The 18,320-nt window shown below is 43.9% G+C and overlaps 1 protein-coding gene and 1 non-coding gene across 2 annotated transcripts; both read right to left on the reverse strand.

Moving 5' to 3' along the window:
* Positions 1–1,300: 1,300 nt before the first annotated feature.
* Positions 1,301–10,151, reverse strand: LOC136573577 (uncharacterized). The gene is made up of 2 exons (XM_066574847.1): positions 5,742–10,151; positions 1,301–1,825 (listed from the first exon to the last, which is right to left on the reverse strand). Exons 1-2 carry the CDS (start codon positions 10,149–10,151, stop codon positions 1,301–1,303), a joined length of 4,935 nt encoding a protein of 1,644 aa, XP_066430944.1.
* Positions 10,152–12,814: 2,663 nt separating this feature from the next.
* LOC136574098 (U2 spliceosomal RNA) lies at positions 12,815–13,001 on the reverse strand. The gene has a single exon (XR_010786227.1). It is a non-coding gene; the product is annotated as a U2 spliceosomal RNA (small nuclear RNA).
* Positions 13,002–18,320: the final 5,319 nt, after the last annotated feature.

Below are 18,320 nucleotides of genomic sequence, written 5' to 3' on the forward strand. Positions count from 1 at the left end.
CGTTGATAAAATCAATAAAAACGTTCCCTTTAAAAAGAATGGCGACCTCTGCTGATCTGGACTCGATTGATCCAGATCACACTGATGGGCCGTGTACCCAATCAGCTTCATACTTTTTATATTGTGCTCGATGCGGGATGCCACACTCCTGCAAAAAGAACACAGAAGCAGCGAAAATCGTCAGGTAGTTAAAGAGGGCAGCCCTTCGCACTTGCATTTCCAGACTCCGTACATTTAGTGTAATGCCAGATAGCTCAGCCATGGATGTTTGAGAGTATAGGGAGATGTTATCCTAGTCCTGGTTGCGTAACTCAGGACCCCTGCCATCCTATAACTCTCCGGCTAAGCCAGAGACATCGCTGGAACCGTCATACCCCCCCGCGTCCGAGTCCACGGTGTATAATGAGGACAACGGAGAGGTGCTCCCTTCACTTAATTGACCCCCCACGGTACCTGAGGCTGGAATCTGTGAGATGTCCCACACAGACTCCATTGGGAGTACGCCCTCCCCGGGGGCCAGCGAGTCAGCCTTCTCTTCCGCTTGATTCCCCTCCATAGGGGCGAGTACTTGGTCTTCAGCTTGTTTATCGGACGTAACCCCCGAGTCCCCCACCTGGCAGGGTGGGGGAGGGGCATTGTGCGGTGGCCTCTCCGGGGGAATGCTAGGTTTCTCTGCATGAGCAGATACTCCCTGTTGCTCCCCCTGCACTACCTCCGAATATAGCTTCTGTACTGACCCTTTCCTCCTTTTCATGGCGGCTGTCGCTCCCCCAGGGTCCTCTGCCTCAGGCACCTTTTGAGCAGGCGCCACCTGAGGGCTTGGACCAGCTTCATCCGGTTTCCCAGATTCCTGGGAAGGTTTACCCGTCTGCCGATCACTCGCCCTTCTTTTGTGGCACTTTTGCTCTTTTGGCGCGCTCTCTTCCGTTTCGGGGGGTCTGGTCATGGTGTCCATCTCCTCGGGTTCCTCTCCTTGGGGGGGTACACTTGGGTCTGTTGGCCGCCTGTGCTGGCTCTGGCTGCGTCTGGGCTGCCCCTGCTGCTCCTGGTTCTGTGCTCTATGGGGACAAGAATTATAAAGATGACCAACTCTGCCGCAAAAATGACATTTCTTCCCCATTTGGCACTGGTTTGTCTCGTGGTCTGCACCCCCACACTTCTTACAGGTGCTACCACATTGCTCTTTGTGATGGCCGTATTTTTGACAAACCCTGCAGAAGTCAGGCATCCCCGCAAAGTAGAGGTCGCCACTCACATTACCCAATTTAAAATGTGCCGGCGGAAGTCTTATGTCCCCTGGCTAGCTGGGATCTCTTATGCACGTGACCTGGAAACGCCATTTTGATGTCCATATTCCCAACTCGTTCATAATCTTCCCAACACAACGAACTGATTTGAAGTACTCTTGTAGGAAGGATTGCACCTCTTCAACGTTCGTGTAAGGGGAATACATTTTAATCACTACGAGTTTGGTGACATCAAGGACGTGCTCGATTATCTGGACTCCCTCCAACCTGGGATCCTTCTTGGTTGGTAAAGCAGAAATTAGGTCACGGAAGATACCTTTCTGCGTAAATGTCACATCATAAGTCCTTCTCTTAGGGTAGTCCTGAATCGCTAGAATTTCGTGTAGTTGGACGTTGAAAACGCCCATGAGCACGTCCTTAACGACGTACGTCAGGCCACGTGCTTCCGCCATATTCTCTGCTAGGATGACACGAACAGAGTTTAAATTCCGGGCATAAGCCGGTATGAATTCTGGGTTTTCACCCATGTTTTTAGCGCAATTTGCTCCACCAGTGTGTTGCAATTGCCCTCTCTTGGTCTGCGAACCAAAAGAGGCTAGGGGGATCGCTGCTCGTTAACCTAGGACTAGTCCCTCTCCCCTATAGCAGCATGCGGGTTAAGCCCACCGAGGTGGGCGATCCCGCAAGGCCGAGGAGAGGGGTGCCTGAGTACCTTCCAGGTACAAAGTACACTTGATCTAGCCAAAAGGCTGAGAAGCGATAACCCGAAATGGGTTTCACCTGTAGCCCGGCCCGCCCAACTCCACTTCCAAGGCTTGAGGCAACACACTCAGCCGCCACTCTGGGCGCACCCACAATGCACCCAGGCAGCCGGGAGAATTGGAAAACTTTGCATAGCCCCGCCCCACGCCTTCTCAACCGCGCCCCCCCTCCCCCTCCTCAGTCCTTCCTCTTGCACCGTGCTCACGCATCCTAGGCTTGCAGAGCCTGTTGCTGCTGCAGGACTCGTCAGCTCCCTACAAAGGATGGTTAAGCCGGCGATGACACTAGAAGCAAGCACTAGTTTGTCTCTGAAGGTGCGTTGGCCGGTCGGTTGGAGGGATCTCTTCGGCCGGCCGCATTTCGAGTGGGGACGGATGGAAACTTTTTACCTAAAATAAGGGAAATTGGCTTCGGCCCCATAGGGCTGTATTGCCTTCCCCTGGGCCAGCATTAGTACACCCTAGTAAGGAGAATATTAGAGCAGCATGGTCATCCGAAGAACTTAAAAACATACAGCAGGCCTTTTTTGCCCGCCATACATACATAACTACAGATTTTATATTTTTTTTACATATATACATTATATATATATATATTATCTATATATATAAAATTGAATGTATGTCTGTCTGCGTGCGTGCGTGCGTGTCTGCGTGCGTGCGTGTCTGTTTGTCCTTTATGCGCTACTACACCATTCATCCGATCGCCATGAAACTTTGGGAAGTTGTTAAGTACACTCCTGGGAAGATTATAGGCATAGTACAAATATCCTACGATAAATGGCGCGCGAGCGTCGTCGAAAGTTACGCCCCCCCCCCCACGTAGATCGAGTAAGTAAGCCACCTGCTATTGTGATGTCATCACTGATGTCATCAACATCGGACGCCCTTGAACATGCCCCAACATGTTCTATAAAGCTGCATTGTGATGTCATTAAGGCTGTATTATGACACGTACAGCTTGGAACCACTAGAGCACGCCAGCCAATTACCATTGGAGTTGGAAGTGGGTAAACAAGTACTAGGATATCTTCCTAAGAAGCCACAGCAGCCGGATAAATTGTATGTTCCACCCAACGGCTATTTTATTCAGCCCGCAAGGGGGAAGCAGCGGCCTACAAAATCTCATTCAGGTAGGTAGGTTCAGTTCTTGGAGGTTGGGGAATGCTTATGGGCAAGGCCTTATGTCTCATCCCAACTTAATTCTCTCACTTCCCAATGTCATAGAAACTTAAAATTTGGCACGAGCATTGATTATGTCATAAATAGGAAAAGTTAATGGGTCCCAACTCGATTATTCAATTCAAAGCGCCAAAGAATTAGCGTTCAAATTTTACGTACGGAATCTAATTCTCTCATTTCCTGATGTCATAGATAGATAGATAGATAGATAGATAGATAGATAGATAGATAGATAGACTGTATGCAATAACCCTGATAGATAGATAGATAGATAGATAGATAGATAGACTGTATGCAATAACCCTGATAGATAGATAGATAGATAGATAGATAGATAGATAGATAGATAGACTGTATGCAATAACCCTGATAGATAGATAGATAGATAGATAGATAGATAGATAGATAGATAGATAGATAGATAGATAGATAGATAGATAGATAGACTGTATGCAATGACACGTACAGCTTGAAACCATAAATACTAGAGCACGCCAGCCATTTACAGTCAGTCTCCATTGGAGTTGGAAGTGGGCAAACATGTACTAGGATATCTTCCCAAGAAGCCACAGCAGCCGGATAAATTGGATGTTCCACACAACGGCTATTTTATTCAGCCTGCAAGGGGGAAGCAGCGGCCTACAAAACCTCAGTGGTCGCTGCTGCCGTCATCTAGATATATAAAAACGAATGTATGTATGTATGTCTGTCTTCGCAACGGCTATTTTATTCAGCCCGCAAGGGGGAAGCAGCGGCCTACAAAATCTCATTCAGGTAGGTAGGTTCAGTTCTTGGAGGTTGGGGAATGCTTATGGGCAAGGCCTTATGTCTCATCCCAACTCGATTATTCAATTCTAAGCGCAAAAGAATTAGCGTCCAAATTTTACGTACGGAATTTAATTCTCTCACTTCCCAATGTCATAGAAACTTGAAATTTGGCACGAGCATTGATTATGTCATAAATAGGAAAAGTTAATGGGTCCCAACTCGATTATTCAATTCAAAGCGCCAAAGAATTAGCGTTCAAATTTTACGTACGGAATCTAATTCTCTCATTTCCTGATGTCATAGATAGATAGATAAATAGATAGATAGATAGATAGACTGTATGCAATAACCCAGATAGATAGATAGATAGATAGACTGTATGCAATAACCCAGATAGATAGATAGATAGATAGATAGATAGATAGATAGATAGATAGATAGACTGTATGCAATAACCCTGATAGATAGATAGATAGATAGATAGACTGTATGCAATAACCCAGATAGATAGATAGATAGATAGATAGATAGATAGATAGATAGATAGACTGTATGCAATGACACGTACAGCTTGGAACCATAAATACTAGAGCACGCCAGCCATTTACAGTCAGTCTCCATTGGAGTTGAAAGTGGGCAAACATGTACTAAGCTATCTTCCCAAGAAGCCACAGCAGCCGGATAAATTGGATGTTTCACACAACGGCTATTTTATTCAGCCTGCAAGGGGGAAGCAGCGGCCTACAAAACCTCAGTGGTCGCAGCTGCCGTCATCTAGATATATAAAAACGAATGTATGTATGTATGTATGTCTTAGCGTACCCGTCGCGCGTTGCTGCGAAGACAGACATACATACATACATTCGTTTTTAAACGTTGCTGCAACATCAGAAGAAAGGAAAATCAAGGAAACTCGTTCTTATAACATTGAATTTACATTGAAATGTTTTCCATATGAAAAGAAGACACAAAGTGTTGTTTTAATTCTATGTATTTAATCAAGTGCTTGTGGATACACAATATTTTTTGTTTTTCCGTCTGGTGCGTAGATGAATAAATCCGAAGGTTTTCCGACGCGTGAGCTGGCCACATACAGTTGTCCATGTGAGAAGCACGGATTCTCCAAATCTAGCCCACACACTTGCAGCGATTGTCCTTGTGCTTTGTTGATGGTCATTGCAAAAGCGAGTCGCACCGGAAACTGTAAACGTTTGAATTCAAATGGCATATCTGTTGGGATAATTGGAATCCGTGGCAACAGGACATCTTCCCCTGTGAATTTCCCATTCAAAATTGTAGCTTCGATGACATTGTTCATCATCTTTTTCACTGAAAGTCTTGTACCGTTGCAAAGTCGTGGTGGATTGATGTTTCGGAGAAGAATGATAGGCACGCCAATTTTCAATGTTAAAATATGCGGTGGCATACCTGGAAAATCGAGTGAATTCAAGAATTCCGTTGGGTAATTGACAGCTTCATCTTGATTCATCACAGTATCGATGGACTTATACGTTGTCGCTTCGCCTGGTATTCCGTTTTGAATGCTGAAATTGATGGCATTGACATCGTTGTTGGTAGCTGCTAATATAGCCCGTGCGCTGAGCCACTGATGATTTTGGTAATTCCGCGCAATATTTGGGAACACCTTTTGGATCAATTCGTCTTTGGTTGATGTCATCTTTGCAAAGTTTGTTGGCAATGTGATACATTGTGTAGATCTGTCGATAGGCATTTTCCCATTCCCAATATCCAGCAATTGTTTGGCGAAACGTTCGGCGGATGCATCATTTTGTAGTTGAACACGCATATTGGTTTTCAAAGTCAATTTCTTTACATGTCGCCATAGAACTGATGATTTGAGACATGCATTAAGTTCATCAGCGGGTGTTGAACGGGGTATAACTGGCAGAGTTTGTCGAAAATCACCAGACAATAAAATGAGTGCTCCACCGAAGGGCTGTGCATTTCCCCTCAAATCTTGCAGAGTACGATCAAGCGCTTCCAATGCTTTTTTGTGAGCCATTGTGCATTCGTCCCATATGATAAGTTCACAGGTTTGGAGAACTTTGCCCATTCCGGAATTTTTGGTGATATTGCATGTTGGCGTCTCAGTGGTTTGCAAATTCAAGGGCAATTTCAGTGCTGAATGTGCTGTTCGACCACCATCCAAAAGTGTTGCCGCAATTCCAGATGATGCAATTGCCAGTGCAATTTTATTTCGTGAACGTATAGTTGCCAAAATGATTGAAATGAGAAACGTTTTGCCAGTACCTCCGGGCGCATCTATGAAGTACAATCCTCTGCTTTGATTTGTAATTGCTTTCATGATTGTGTCATATACAATGCGTTGTTCTGGAACCAATTTTGGAAGATTCTTTTCAACAAATGTACCCAAATCATCGACATCGAAGTGTGTTTCACGTTGCAAATCACGATCATAAGCGTTATTTGCAGCTCGATTCGGTGCACACATTCCCAACTGCACCAATCTTTTGTTAGCGATTGCCAAACATATATCCTCGATCGAAACTAACGCCTCATTATACACGTTTGTTGTGAATTGCATGTCCGGATTCGTTGCTCGCAAACGATGTAGGATGTCTTCACTCATGTAATCTTTGTATTTTTCCCAAAGATCTTTCGGATTGGATGGGAAACACGTTGTCAATATTATCGCAAATAACGTGCGTATTTGCTGTGGTTGAGCAGTATTTGATGCATCATTGAGTGCTGTGTCCCAATGGGCATCGTTTTCAATAAGCTTTAATTGTTGGCAAGCTTCTCGATAGGTCGCACATACTTCACCATTTACTGTTCTCAGTTGTTGGAAGGATTTCGGTCCACGCATGTTAACTAACAGTAAGCGCAAGTAAAAACATTCTTGATTGTTTGGATGAACTGTATACAGGCGGCCTAACGTGTCGGACGAATATATATTCGGATGTCCTTCAACTGGTTTGCCCTGTTTACGACGTTGAAAATTTTTCGCTGATGCATTCCATGTGTAGTATGTTGGCACTTCTGAGTAAAGTAGCGTTCCTGCGAACAAATCATGCGTGCACAATGAGAAGAAGGCAGTTAACGTTGTTTGCGGTGGTGAAGATGCTCTTGCATGTACATTTTCTGTTCTAAAATACACGCGCTGTCCATTTTCAAGATGTACTGCCAAATGAACAACTGTTGGATGACGTTCATGAATTGGAAATGAGAAAATACGCCAAACAGCTTCATTGCTACTAATGTAGCGTCCCAATTGATATCGTTCGATTTCATCGATTGGTGCAGATGCATTTTCCACTCCAAAAACTGCCATATCACTTCCCTTATTGACATATTTGCAAATGTACTTGATCGATTTCACTGAATTGCAATACTCGACATTGATGTGTGCTTTGAACGTCTTTGAGAGTAATGGTGAATACGGCACAACCCAACGATTATCGACTTCAATGTCATTGTTGCGCACTTTTAAAGTGATTAATTTGCCACCATCTTCAGTTGATCGTCGACGATATTGTGGATATCCATCATTTCCAGTGATGGTTTCGGCATGTAAGTCTCTTGGATAGCGTTTCGTGCATTTTCCATCCTTCATGCATGGAGAATAGTTGTTGATTGCGCCACATGGACCATGAAGCATGTTTTTAGTAACGACTTCGAATAAGCCTGGATCAGTGTTGAAATCTGGGATTTCTGCTGAGATGACTTCATCAATTTTGTCTGGTGTAATTTTGTCGATCAACCAAATCAAAATGTGTGCATGCGGTAATCCTCTTTTCTGCCATTCAATGGAATACATCCAACAGCGTGTCTCCCCAAAAACATGATGTTTGACAATGAAATCCATCATGGATTTCAATTTTTGTTTGAACACACGTGCGATGATGTCATGGCGATCCGAAGGCAATTGCCCAGGCAACAGAAGTTCTTTAATTTCATCCCATGTAGGATTGCACGTGAATGTTATGAAAAAATCTGGACGGCCATATGCGCGAACATAAGTCATTGCATCTTGTGCGTATTCATGCATGTGCCGTGGGCTTCCTGTGAATGTAGCCGGCAGGATGACCATTTTTCCCAGTTCATTGGGATTGCCATCAGTAGCAATTGCATCACGTAAATGAATATATTCTTCTGAACGCAATTTGGTTTGATTCAATCGAATGAAGAGAAGTCGTTCGGTCTCGATTTTTGCATACATATCGACAATGTATTGATGGAACAAATGCCGACATTTCAAAATGTGATTGTCTGGGTTCTCACGAATCATCAATCGATATGAATAGTAATTCATGGCACTGACTTTCTTATTGGTTTCCTCATGTGTTTGTGGATTTCTCATTTTGATATTGAAATGATATCCATCTTCTCCTTGCCAGAATAAAATTGGATATTGCAATGCATCGTATGAGCGATGAGTTTCGGAGACTCGGTGAAGATGACCCTCTCTGCGATGAAGAACTATATCACGCGAGTTAAATTCTTCGCCAACTATGACGATCGCCACTTCATTAATTGTTGGTGCGTTGTATTGTCTTTCGTGTTGGCCGACTGGTGTTTTGTCAGCTCTAATGACAACAACGTAATCATCAGCTGGCATACGCTCGAGGGCCGTCCTGAACAGTTGAACTAATTGGTTGTGTTGCTCAAATAAATTTTGCAATGCAGCAACAATTTCTCGATTAGTGCTGGTATTGACTCGACAACGTTGATCAACTTGTTCATCGGTGGTTCCCATGAAATAAATTTGGAGAAATTTGTGATCTGAATTCAGCAGTGGTAGAAGTGATCCAGCGAGATGATAAATTTGGCCTTGGACTTTGAACGTTGGCATGAAATTGTCTCGTATGATTTCTGTTGCACCAAACGATGTCATCTGGAAACATGAATTGTACTTGCATATGTTTGCCAAGAAATGTTTAGACTGGCTTGTGTCACCGGATAGCAACGTTGATAATGGTTCGGGTGGTAAATGCAATTCAGGCAATTTCACTTTTCCACCTGCGCAGCACATTCCTGGAGTTTCATTTTTGAATTTCAATGCACGGCAAAATGTGCATAAGTTGTCCATTTTTCCAATAATGACACTTAGATGATGACTGTAATCATAATCAGCATCATAATGGAATGCAGCAAGATTCAAATCAGCGTGCAGTGTCTGTCTGGATCGAGCATTGCGTTCTCGATTGGTTCCCAGTCTTGCTGTCCGTTGGTCAACTGTGTCATTCGAGCGGGCTTGAGCAGTGCGTGATCGATCGGTTTCCAGTCTGGATTCTCGTTGCTCTCCTGTTTCATTCGAGCGGGCTTGAACAGTGCGTGATCGGTCGGTTTCCAATCTGGATTCTCGTTGCTCTTCTGTTTCATTCGAGCGGGCTTGAACAGTGCGTAATCGTTTGGTTTCCAATCTGGATTCTCGTTGCTCTTCTGTTTCATTCGAGCGGGCTTGAACAGTGCGTAATCGTTTGGTTTCCAATCTGGATTCTCGTTGCTCTTCTGTTTCATTCGAGCGGGCTTGAACAGTGCGTAATCGATGGGTTTCCAATCTGGATTCTCGTTGCTCTTCTGTTTCATTCGAGCGGGCTTGAACAGTGCGTAATCGTTTGGTTTTCAATCTGGATTCTCGTTGCTCTCCTGTTTCATTCGAGCGGGCTTGCACAGTGCGTAATCGTTTGGTTTCCAATCTGGATTCTCGTTGCTCTTCTGTTTCATTCGAGCGGGCTTGCACAGTGTGTAATCGATCGGTTTCCAATCTGGATTCTCGTTGCTCTCCTGTTTCATTCGAGCGGGCTTGCACAGTGCGTAATCGGTGGGTTTCCAATCTGGATTCTCGTTGCTCTCCTGTTTCATTCGAGCGGGCTTGCACAGTGCGTAATCGGTGGGTTTCCAATCTGAATTCTCGTTGCTCTCCTGTTTCATTCGAGCGGGCTTGCACAGTGCGTAATCGGTGGGTTTCCAATCTGGATTCTCGTTGCTCTCCTGTTTCATTCGAGCGGGCTTGCACAGTGCGTAATCGATCGGTTTCCAATCTGGATTCTCGTTGCTCATTGGTTTGAGAAGAACGGGCTTGAGCAGTTTGTATTCGAACAGCTTCTAATCTTGCATCCCGTTGTTTATCTGTTTCTGAAGCTCGTAATGTCTTTTTCTTTCGTGCTTGAGATGTAGATTGAGCAATCAATTTTCGTTTAGGGGGCATAACTGTCGACGATGCTCCTAAATTTGCTGGAAAAATAGATAAATGAATAAATAAATAAATAAATGGAAAAATGCAGTACGTAAAAGTTGGACGCTAATTCTTTTGTGCCGTAAAATTTGGACGCTAATTCTTTGGTGCTTAGAATTGAATAATCGAGTTGGGACCCATTAGCTTTTGCTATTTATCACATAATCAATGCTTGTGCCAAATTTCAAGTTTCTATGACATTGGGAAGTGAGAGAATTAAATCCGTACATAAAAGTTGGACGCTAATTCTTTTGCGCTTTGCGCTTAGAATTGAATAATCGAGTTGGGATGAGAAATAAGGCCTTGCCCATAAGCATTCCCCAACCTCCAAGAACTGAACCTACCTACCTAAATGAGATTTTGTAGGCCGCTGCTTCCCCCTTGCGGGCTGAATAAAATAGCCGTTGGGTGGAACATACAATTTATCCGGCTGCTGTGGCTTCTTAGGAAGATATCCTAGTACTTGTTTGCCCACTTCCAACTTCAATGGAGACTGACTGTAAATGGCTGGCGTGCTCTAGTATTTATGGTTCCAAGCTGTACGTGCCATAATAGAGCCTTAATGACATCACAATGCAGCTTTATAGAACATGTTGGGGCATGTTCAAGGGCGTCCGATGACACATATATATATGTATACATACACACACACACACACACAATCTTAAATCTATCTTTAATCTATATCTACAAAATCTGTAATTCAGAAATAATCCATATCTATATTCTACATAATTAATAAAGATAGATAGATAGACTCACATACATACATACTGTATGCAAATGAGCCAGGTGTTTGGAAGGCTGACGATGTCACTCCATTGTGATGTCATGAGCCAGGTGTATGGCAGGCTGATGTCACTCCATTGTGATGTCATCAATTTAGAAGCATTAATACCGGGCTTGGCAGCCATTTAAGTCAGTCTCTGCTGCAGCTGGGAGACGGGAGATGGTCTTTATTTCCACCAAGAAGCTGCAGAACTACCGGTAACTGCATCATTTTTATTTTATTCAATATAGGTTTTATTGGTTTCATGGAGGGGGGGAAACTTTTGCCTTATCTCAAAGCAATGTAAAAATAACTTTGACAATGAAACTTAATAAATCAATTTCGAGTTGAACTATATCATGTTTGTCTGTGATATTTTATAAGGTCTAAAAACAGGGGAATGAGGGGAGGGTAAGGGGGGGAGTGGTAAGGGAGGGTAGGTATCTATGACACGGGAGAAAGAGAAAATAAAACAAAAGGGGGGGGGGCGGGCTACGGGATTGTTGTTTCTCTTTACGATTGTGGTTTAAACGTGTTACTCACATGTCCCTGTCTGTAACCACCTAGTAAATAGGGGTGAGCTCCGGGCATCTATCCATATCGCCCAGGTGTGATACAATTTATCATAGCCTGATGGCTCATCTAGAAGCCTCATTCTCTCCATACGCTCTATTTCGTGGATCATTGTTATTTTTAGTGGAGTGCATTTTTTATGCAGCACACAAGGGGGAGACAGCGGCCTACCAAAATCTAGTTGGCTGCTGCTGTGGCTTTCTTTTTTTAAAAAAAAGGTAGGTTCCGTTCTTCCATGGTGAGGAATAGGCAGGGAGGTTCCGTTTTTGCCAGCTGGGGAATGCTTATAGGCAAGGCCTTATCCCTGGTGGTGCATGTAACGTCAGACCACGTTTTAGACATGCAGCAGCAGCATTCAGTCAGTGGCTGACAAACGAGCTCTATGCAAGTTTACATTAAACAGACACATTTCTTTCTTTACTGTATTGACTGCGGTCTGTAATCGAGCGGTTGAACTGTTTCTGTGTCCATGCATTGAATAAAGCAATACATCCTTGTAAAGTAGACGTCCGTTCGTTGGAGTTCTTTGCTCCCCGAGTGTTGCTCCATCTCTAAACGTTGGCCTGGATCTTCATGGACGAATACTGCCCATCCCACGTGGAGCGTGTATCTCAGCCCGCGTGGAGTGCTACAGTCCAATGAGGTATTCCATGCTGCATAGCAAGCCTCGGGCCTGTGTGATTGGGGGTCCGCTGCTGTCTGTCCACTCTGAAGCGCGCATCCAGGGCCGGCCGGGCGGCCGCTTTTCAACTACCAGCGACTGCAGGTCACTCACACAGGCTGGTTGGAATGGCCTAGCATTATCCTGATCCGGAGGTGTAACTTGAAGCTGCGGGGCCCCAGTACAAAGTCTGGAACTGGGCCCCCAAACTATAAAGCTTCATTGATAGCATTGGTTTACAATGTGGGGAAGAGAGACTTTATGGGCCCCCTAGGGCTCCGGGCCCCCTGCACATACACCCATGACCCAAATACGTGGAGCATACAGACGCAGGCTGCCAGGATACGCTGTGCCTGCCCGATGTTTCCAACTTGGCTATTAGCGTAGCGGTAGGTACGAACTATAGAGTGTGGCTGCCATATGAACTGGTGTGTGTGTTGTTTTGCTTCCAGTTGTACCTGTGCTGTGCACACTCTGGCAGACGCAGCTGCTCAGTGGATACAATGTTGCGAGCTCCACGGCAGCAGACGGGCTGAGCGTCAATCAAAGTGCTTGGGTGGTAGCAGCAGCAGCCGCCACAGCTGCGCTGCACCTCTTGCTCGTCGTTTCTGTTTTTGAATACTGAAATAAGAAAGGGGGTGCACCGTTCCTGGAGGTACTGCAATACCAGGTCAATGCGCGGAGTGGACAGAGCAAGCTCTTTTTCCAGCTCCCTGTTCTAAAAATCCATTTAATATATGGTCCCCAGATAGGGGACGTATCAGATATTAAACTGATAAGAATAGATTTTTTTTAAGCTGACAAACCCTCCAAATGGGGGGTGTTTTTATTTACATAACATATATATACATAGACATTTTTTAAAATGTTTGTCCATAGTACATTAAAAACACATTAAATAACATATTTAAAACATACCACTTAAAACATTTGTCTACATACAATACACGTTGTAAAAACCATACCAAAACAGCTTAAAATTCACATAAAAGGGCACTTGGTGACATCATATTATGGAACTCCACTCTGATAAAAGCCATTTCCTTGCTAAAATTGTAACATTTTTCCTATCCACTATGTAGTATTGGTGCATCTCGTTAAGACTGATGGATAAAATGTCCTTCACAGATAAAATCTCGTGTTTAAAAACTAAAATGTTCCTGGCCTTCCACAGAGCTGCTTTGACCGAGTTGACCATCTTCCATGCCATAATTCTCTGAGTCTGTGTGGGGCATTCCAGACATCCATATAAAACAGCGTCCAATGTAAGTCTCTTTATTCCAGTTATTTTTATCATTAGCGGCAGAATCTTGGTCCAAACTCTCTTAGCGATAAAACAAGTCCATAACAGATGGGTCGTCGTCTCGTCTTCTCCACATCTGGGTCTTGGGCATGCGGCAGTGTTGGTCAAACCTCTACGATGTTGGAATGCCCGGCATGGAAGACAGTCATGGACGCAGCTCCAGGCCAGATCTTTCTGTGAATTAAAAATATAATGGTTAACCATTGTCCAGGTCTCTTTGCTTTTCTTTTCGTTAAAATTGCTTACTTGCACATAAAAACCACTTTCTTTAATATTCTTTAAAATAATTTTACTGTTCATTAAAACTTGTGGGCTTTTCCCAGTAAAATCATATGAAATGGCTATTTTTTCTAAAATCTTATATTCATGGGACAGATTAAAAGAATAAGGGGAATTTAAAACTGTTTTAAACCATCCATTCCTCCTCATAAAATAGCCAGTATTGTATCGTATAAAATAAGACCAGTAGTGGTTTTTAAAAAGAGCACCAATACACAAACTAAAATACTTTGTGTATAAAAAGGCTTTAAAATCAGGGAAATCTTTTCCGCCCATTATCTTTGGCTTCATCACTATTTCCCTGCTTAATTTTTCCATTTTGGAGTTCCATAAAAATGTGAAGCATGCTTTTACAATTTTGTTAAAAACTCTGCCAGGAGGGGGAAACACTAGGCTCAGGTACAATAAAATAGGTAAAATCACGGATTTGGTGATTAAAACCTTCCCCTCCATGGTCAGCTGCCGCATGCTCCACATACATATTTTCTTGTTAATTTTTTGTACCACCAAGACCCAGCTGTTAAGACCTCTGTTATCCTCGTTGAAGGAGACACCTAAGGCCTTAGTCAGACGGGCGTTTTTTTGCGCGATTTGCGGATCGCATGACGGATGCGCATCCGCAAATCGCGTGACCGGTGCGCGCAAGTCGCCCGCAAATCGCCCGAAAATCTGCTCCTAGCCGCGTTTCATTAGAAACGGGCCGGAGCTGTCCAGCGCATTGCATTCAATGGAGACGGCAATACAGCCGTCTCCATTGAAAGCAATGCGCTGCGGGCGAGCCCGGGATGAATTGTCGGTAAGGGCTTAAATATATAAGCCCTTACCTGCAATGCATCCTAAAATGTGTAAAAATAAAAAATATATATGTACTTACCTTCTCCCGGCAGCTGGAGCTCCGAGCGGCCGTCCTGCAGTGGGTGTGAAGGGGGTGTGAGTCAGACCTGCCCCCTGATTGGCTCAGCGCTGAGCCAATCAGAGGCATGCCTCACTCACACCCATTCATGAATTCATGAATGGATGTGAGTCAGACCTGCCCCTGATTGGCTCAGCGCTGAGAGGCAGCAGTCACTCACCCATTCATGAATTCATGAATGGGTGTGTGAGTGAAACTGGCCTCTGATTGGTCAGGCTGTGACCAATCAGAGGCAGATCATTCAGCAGGCGGGGATTTTAAAGCCCCGCCGGCTGAATAGTACCGAGAAGCAGTTCAGGAGAACTGACAGCGGCCGCGGCTGGACTCCGGCTGCAGCGGAAAGGTGAGTATACAATTTTTTTTTATTTTAACACATTTTAGGATGAATTGCAGGGAAGGGTTTATATATTTAACCCCTTCCCGACAATTCACCCCGCGCACGCCGGCAGCCCATTGCTTTCAATGGAGCGGCTGTATTGCCGCTCCATTGAATTCAATGGGCAAACATCGTTCTTCTCTGCCACAGCTGTTACAGCTGTGGCAGAGAAGAATGATTTGTCTTCTATATGTTCTCAATGGGGTCGGCGCTGCTGCCGCCGGCCCCATAGAGCGCATATACAGAAGAGAACAGGAATCGCAGATAGGTGCGATCTGCGATTTTTTGTTCTATAATTTATCGGACGAGCGCATAAAAAGCGCTCATGTGTCCGATACCATTGCAAAGCAATGGTTTTAAAAAATCGCCGGACGCATGCGCATGCGCAAATCGCACGAAAAAACGCCCGTCTGACTGAGCCCTAAAACTTGCACTGAGTCGGACACAGGAATGGGGACATCTGGCAGGGGCATTTCCCCGATATTTAAAATACTGCTTTTGTTAAAATTTACCTTAAAACCCGAAGCGCAGCAATAAAACTCAATCTGTCTTACAGCCTTCTGGATCGACAGGGTGTCCCTTCCGAGAATTGCCACATCGTCCGTGTATCCCACCACTTTGGCCTCGATTACCCCCCGCCCCCTCCCCCCCCCCGCCGGGCAGGCGGATCCCACGGATCTGCTTGTCCCGTCTGATTGTACATAAAAGAGGCTCCAGTGCGCAAATAAAAAGTAGTGGGGACAAGGGACACCCCTGCTTCACCCCGGAGTTTAAAAGTACTTCCTGTGTCCTAAAACCATTGACTAAAATTTTGCTCATGCAATTCTCATAAAACGCTTTTAAAGACAATAAAAAACCTTCCGGGATACCCATTCTCTCTAAAACCTTAAAAAGATAAAAGTGGGACACACGGTCAAAGGCTTTCTCGAAATCTATTGTTAAAATGGCCATTTTCCCGTTCCTGGACTTTGTGTCACTGATACAATCTTTTAAAAGGTTAAGATTCTCCCATATTGCCCTCCCGGGCACCCCACAGACCTGGTTGGGGTGTACAATTTTACTTGCTATGGTCTTTAGTCTGTTCGCACATATTTTTGCCATTATCTTGTAGTCGCTGTTCAGAAGGGTGATCGGTCTCCAGTTTTTTATGTCAGTTTTGTCTCCCTTCTTGTATAGGAGAGACACGTCACCCTTCTTCCAGGACCCCGGGAGGGCTTTCGACATAAAAACCTCAGTAAAAAGGGAGAAGAGGTCATCCTTAAAAATACCAAAAAGGTGACATAAAACTCTATGGGTATACCATCAGGCCCAGGCACCTTACCTGGTTTAAAACTCTTAATAGTCTCTAAAATCTCCTGTTCTGTGATGTCCCGTAATAAAATCTCACGAGAGCCAGGATCTAAAATATCAGTGATCTCCTTCAACGAGTCGTTCATAAAATCAATGTCAACAGACTTAGTATTAAAAAGATCCGCATAAAACTCATACACTTTCTTTAAAATACCCTGTATGTCCTTGGTGCCACCGAGATCATCGAGGACTTTCTGCTTGTCATGGATTTTCTTGAAGAAGTACCTGGAGCAGGTCTCGTTCTCCTCTAGATGTTGAACTTTGGAACGGAATATGATTTCTTTTCCCCTCTGCTCCAGGCACCGAGCGATCTCTTTCTTCACCTCGATGATCTCGTGGTCCACCTCTATGTCATGTTCTCTGAACTTATACAGGGTCTGCAGGTGAGTGTTCAGGTTAGAATAAAATGTGCGTTTTTCTTTGGCTTTATTGATCCCAACCTTGATAAAAAAGTTTTTACTTTTTTGTTTCATTTTTTCCCACCACACGCTGGTGGGAGTGTTGGGATCTTTTACTCGCCTGCAGTCTTTTTTTTTTTTTAAACAATAGATTTTTATTATTTTCTAAGAAGGGTTACAGAAATAGAAGAGGGATTCACGATTTGGGTATTAGCAGTTTACAAAGTTCTTATATATGTAGCAATCATTTATGTAAATCAGATTATTAACTGTATTCGTATTCACGAAAGGTCCAACAAATTTTGGTTAAAACAGAGTATAAACATTGTATAACTGGTTTGAAATATAATGTTAGTGTGTAAGTGGGAAAGAGGGGGGAGGGGGGGAGAAGGTTGGGGTATGTTGGGGATTTATGAGGGAAGTGTAGAGTATAATGCTTGTTAGTTAAGTGATGATATGTGCAGATTCACCGAGAAGATTTTGTTTGAAGGAGGAATGTGTTGATCCAGGGTTTCCACATTATTTCAAATCTGTTGAAATCATTGTTTCTGAGGGCCAAAATTTTTTCAAAAAGGCAGTGTTCCGAGACTAGGTTGATGAGATCGGACAGCGTTGGAATAATCTCAGATTTCCAACGTCTTGCTATAATAGATTTTGTTGCTAATAGTATGTGACCCGCTAACTTTTTGAGGTGTATAGGCATTTTGTTTGTGCTTAGTAGTATCAGAGCGAGTTCTGGTACAAAAGGAAGGCGGAAAGCTGTGAGTCTATATATTAGATTGTAGACTTCTTTCCATAAAGGGATTAGAAGAGGGCAGGACCAGAAAATATGAATGAGCGAGCCTTTATTGTTTCATTTCCTCCAGCACCTGTCGTTATCAGATAATCCCCTTCTGGATAAAACCAGAGGGGTGAAGTACCAGCGTGTAAGTAATTTCAGGTGTGTCTCAATTAAGTTCGCGCTCTGTGATGATCGCCTGGCCCATTCAAAGGCTCTGAGCCAATTGTCTAAGGGAAATTCTTTCCCAAAGTCTCTGTTCCAGTTAATGAGATGACATTTACCTGGCGGTTTCAGGTTACCTGAGAGGATGTCATAGAAAGTTCGAGTGTTCATTTTTATTTGTGGTTCCTCTAGATATGAATCAATTAGTTTGGGGATTTTAAGGTTATCTAGTTGGTGGTTATGAAGGTATGAGGAAATTTGATTATGTTTATAGATATCTGAGCTTGGGAGGTGGTATTTGTTGGTTAGATCCTGAAAGGGGAGGAGTTTATTAGATGAGAAGAGGTCGGATATTAATTTGAGTTCCTGCCTGGGCCAAGATCCTATGTTTAAGTTAGGGATTAGAAGCTCTAAGGTTCCTATCGGAATTTTCAGGGGAGTAGAGGGAGTGGAGATGTTGGAGGTACGTACTAAGTCTGTCCAGGCCTCTAACGATGCCCTCATTGGTGGCGAAAGGTGGGATCCTATTGAAGGTTTCGACGTAGTAGGGTGTAGGTTATCTATAATAGATGCGACT

Source organism: Eleutherodactylus coqui, chromosome 7 (assembly GCF_035609145.1).
Source record: "Eleutherodactylus coqui strain aEleCoq1 chromosome 7, aEleCoq1.hap1, whole genome shotgun sequence".
Taxonomy (NCBI): domain Eukaryota; kingdom Metazoa; phylum Chordata; class Amphibia; order Anura; family Eleutherodactylidae; genus Eleutherodactylus; species Eleutherodactylus coqui.

Excerpts from the sequence above, each read along its gene's own strand:
- LOC136573577 (XM_066574847.1), bottom strand. The coding sequence starts at position 10,151 with ATGCCCCCTAAACGAAAATTGATTGCTCAATCTACATCTCAAGCACGA. Across the intron at positions 1,826-5,741 it reads GTGTTCAACTACAAAATGAT|ACCAAGAGAGGGCAATTGCA; the intron begins GCATCCGCCGAA and ends TTTGGTTCGCAG.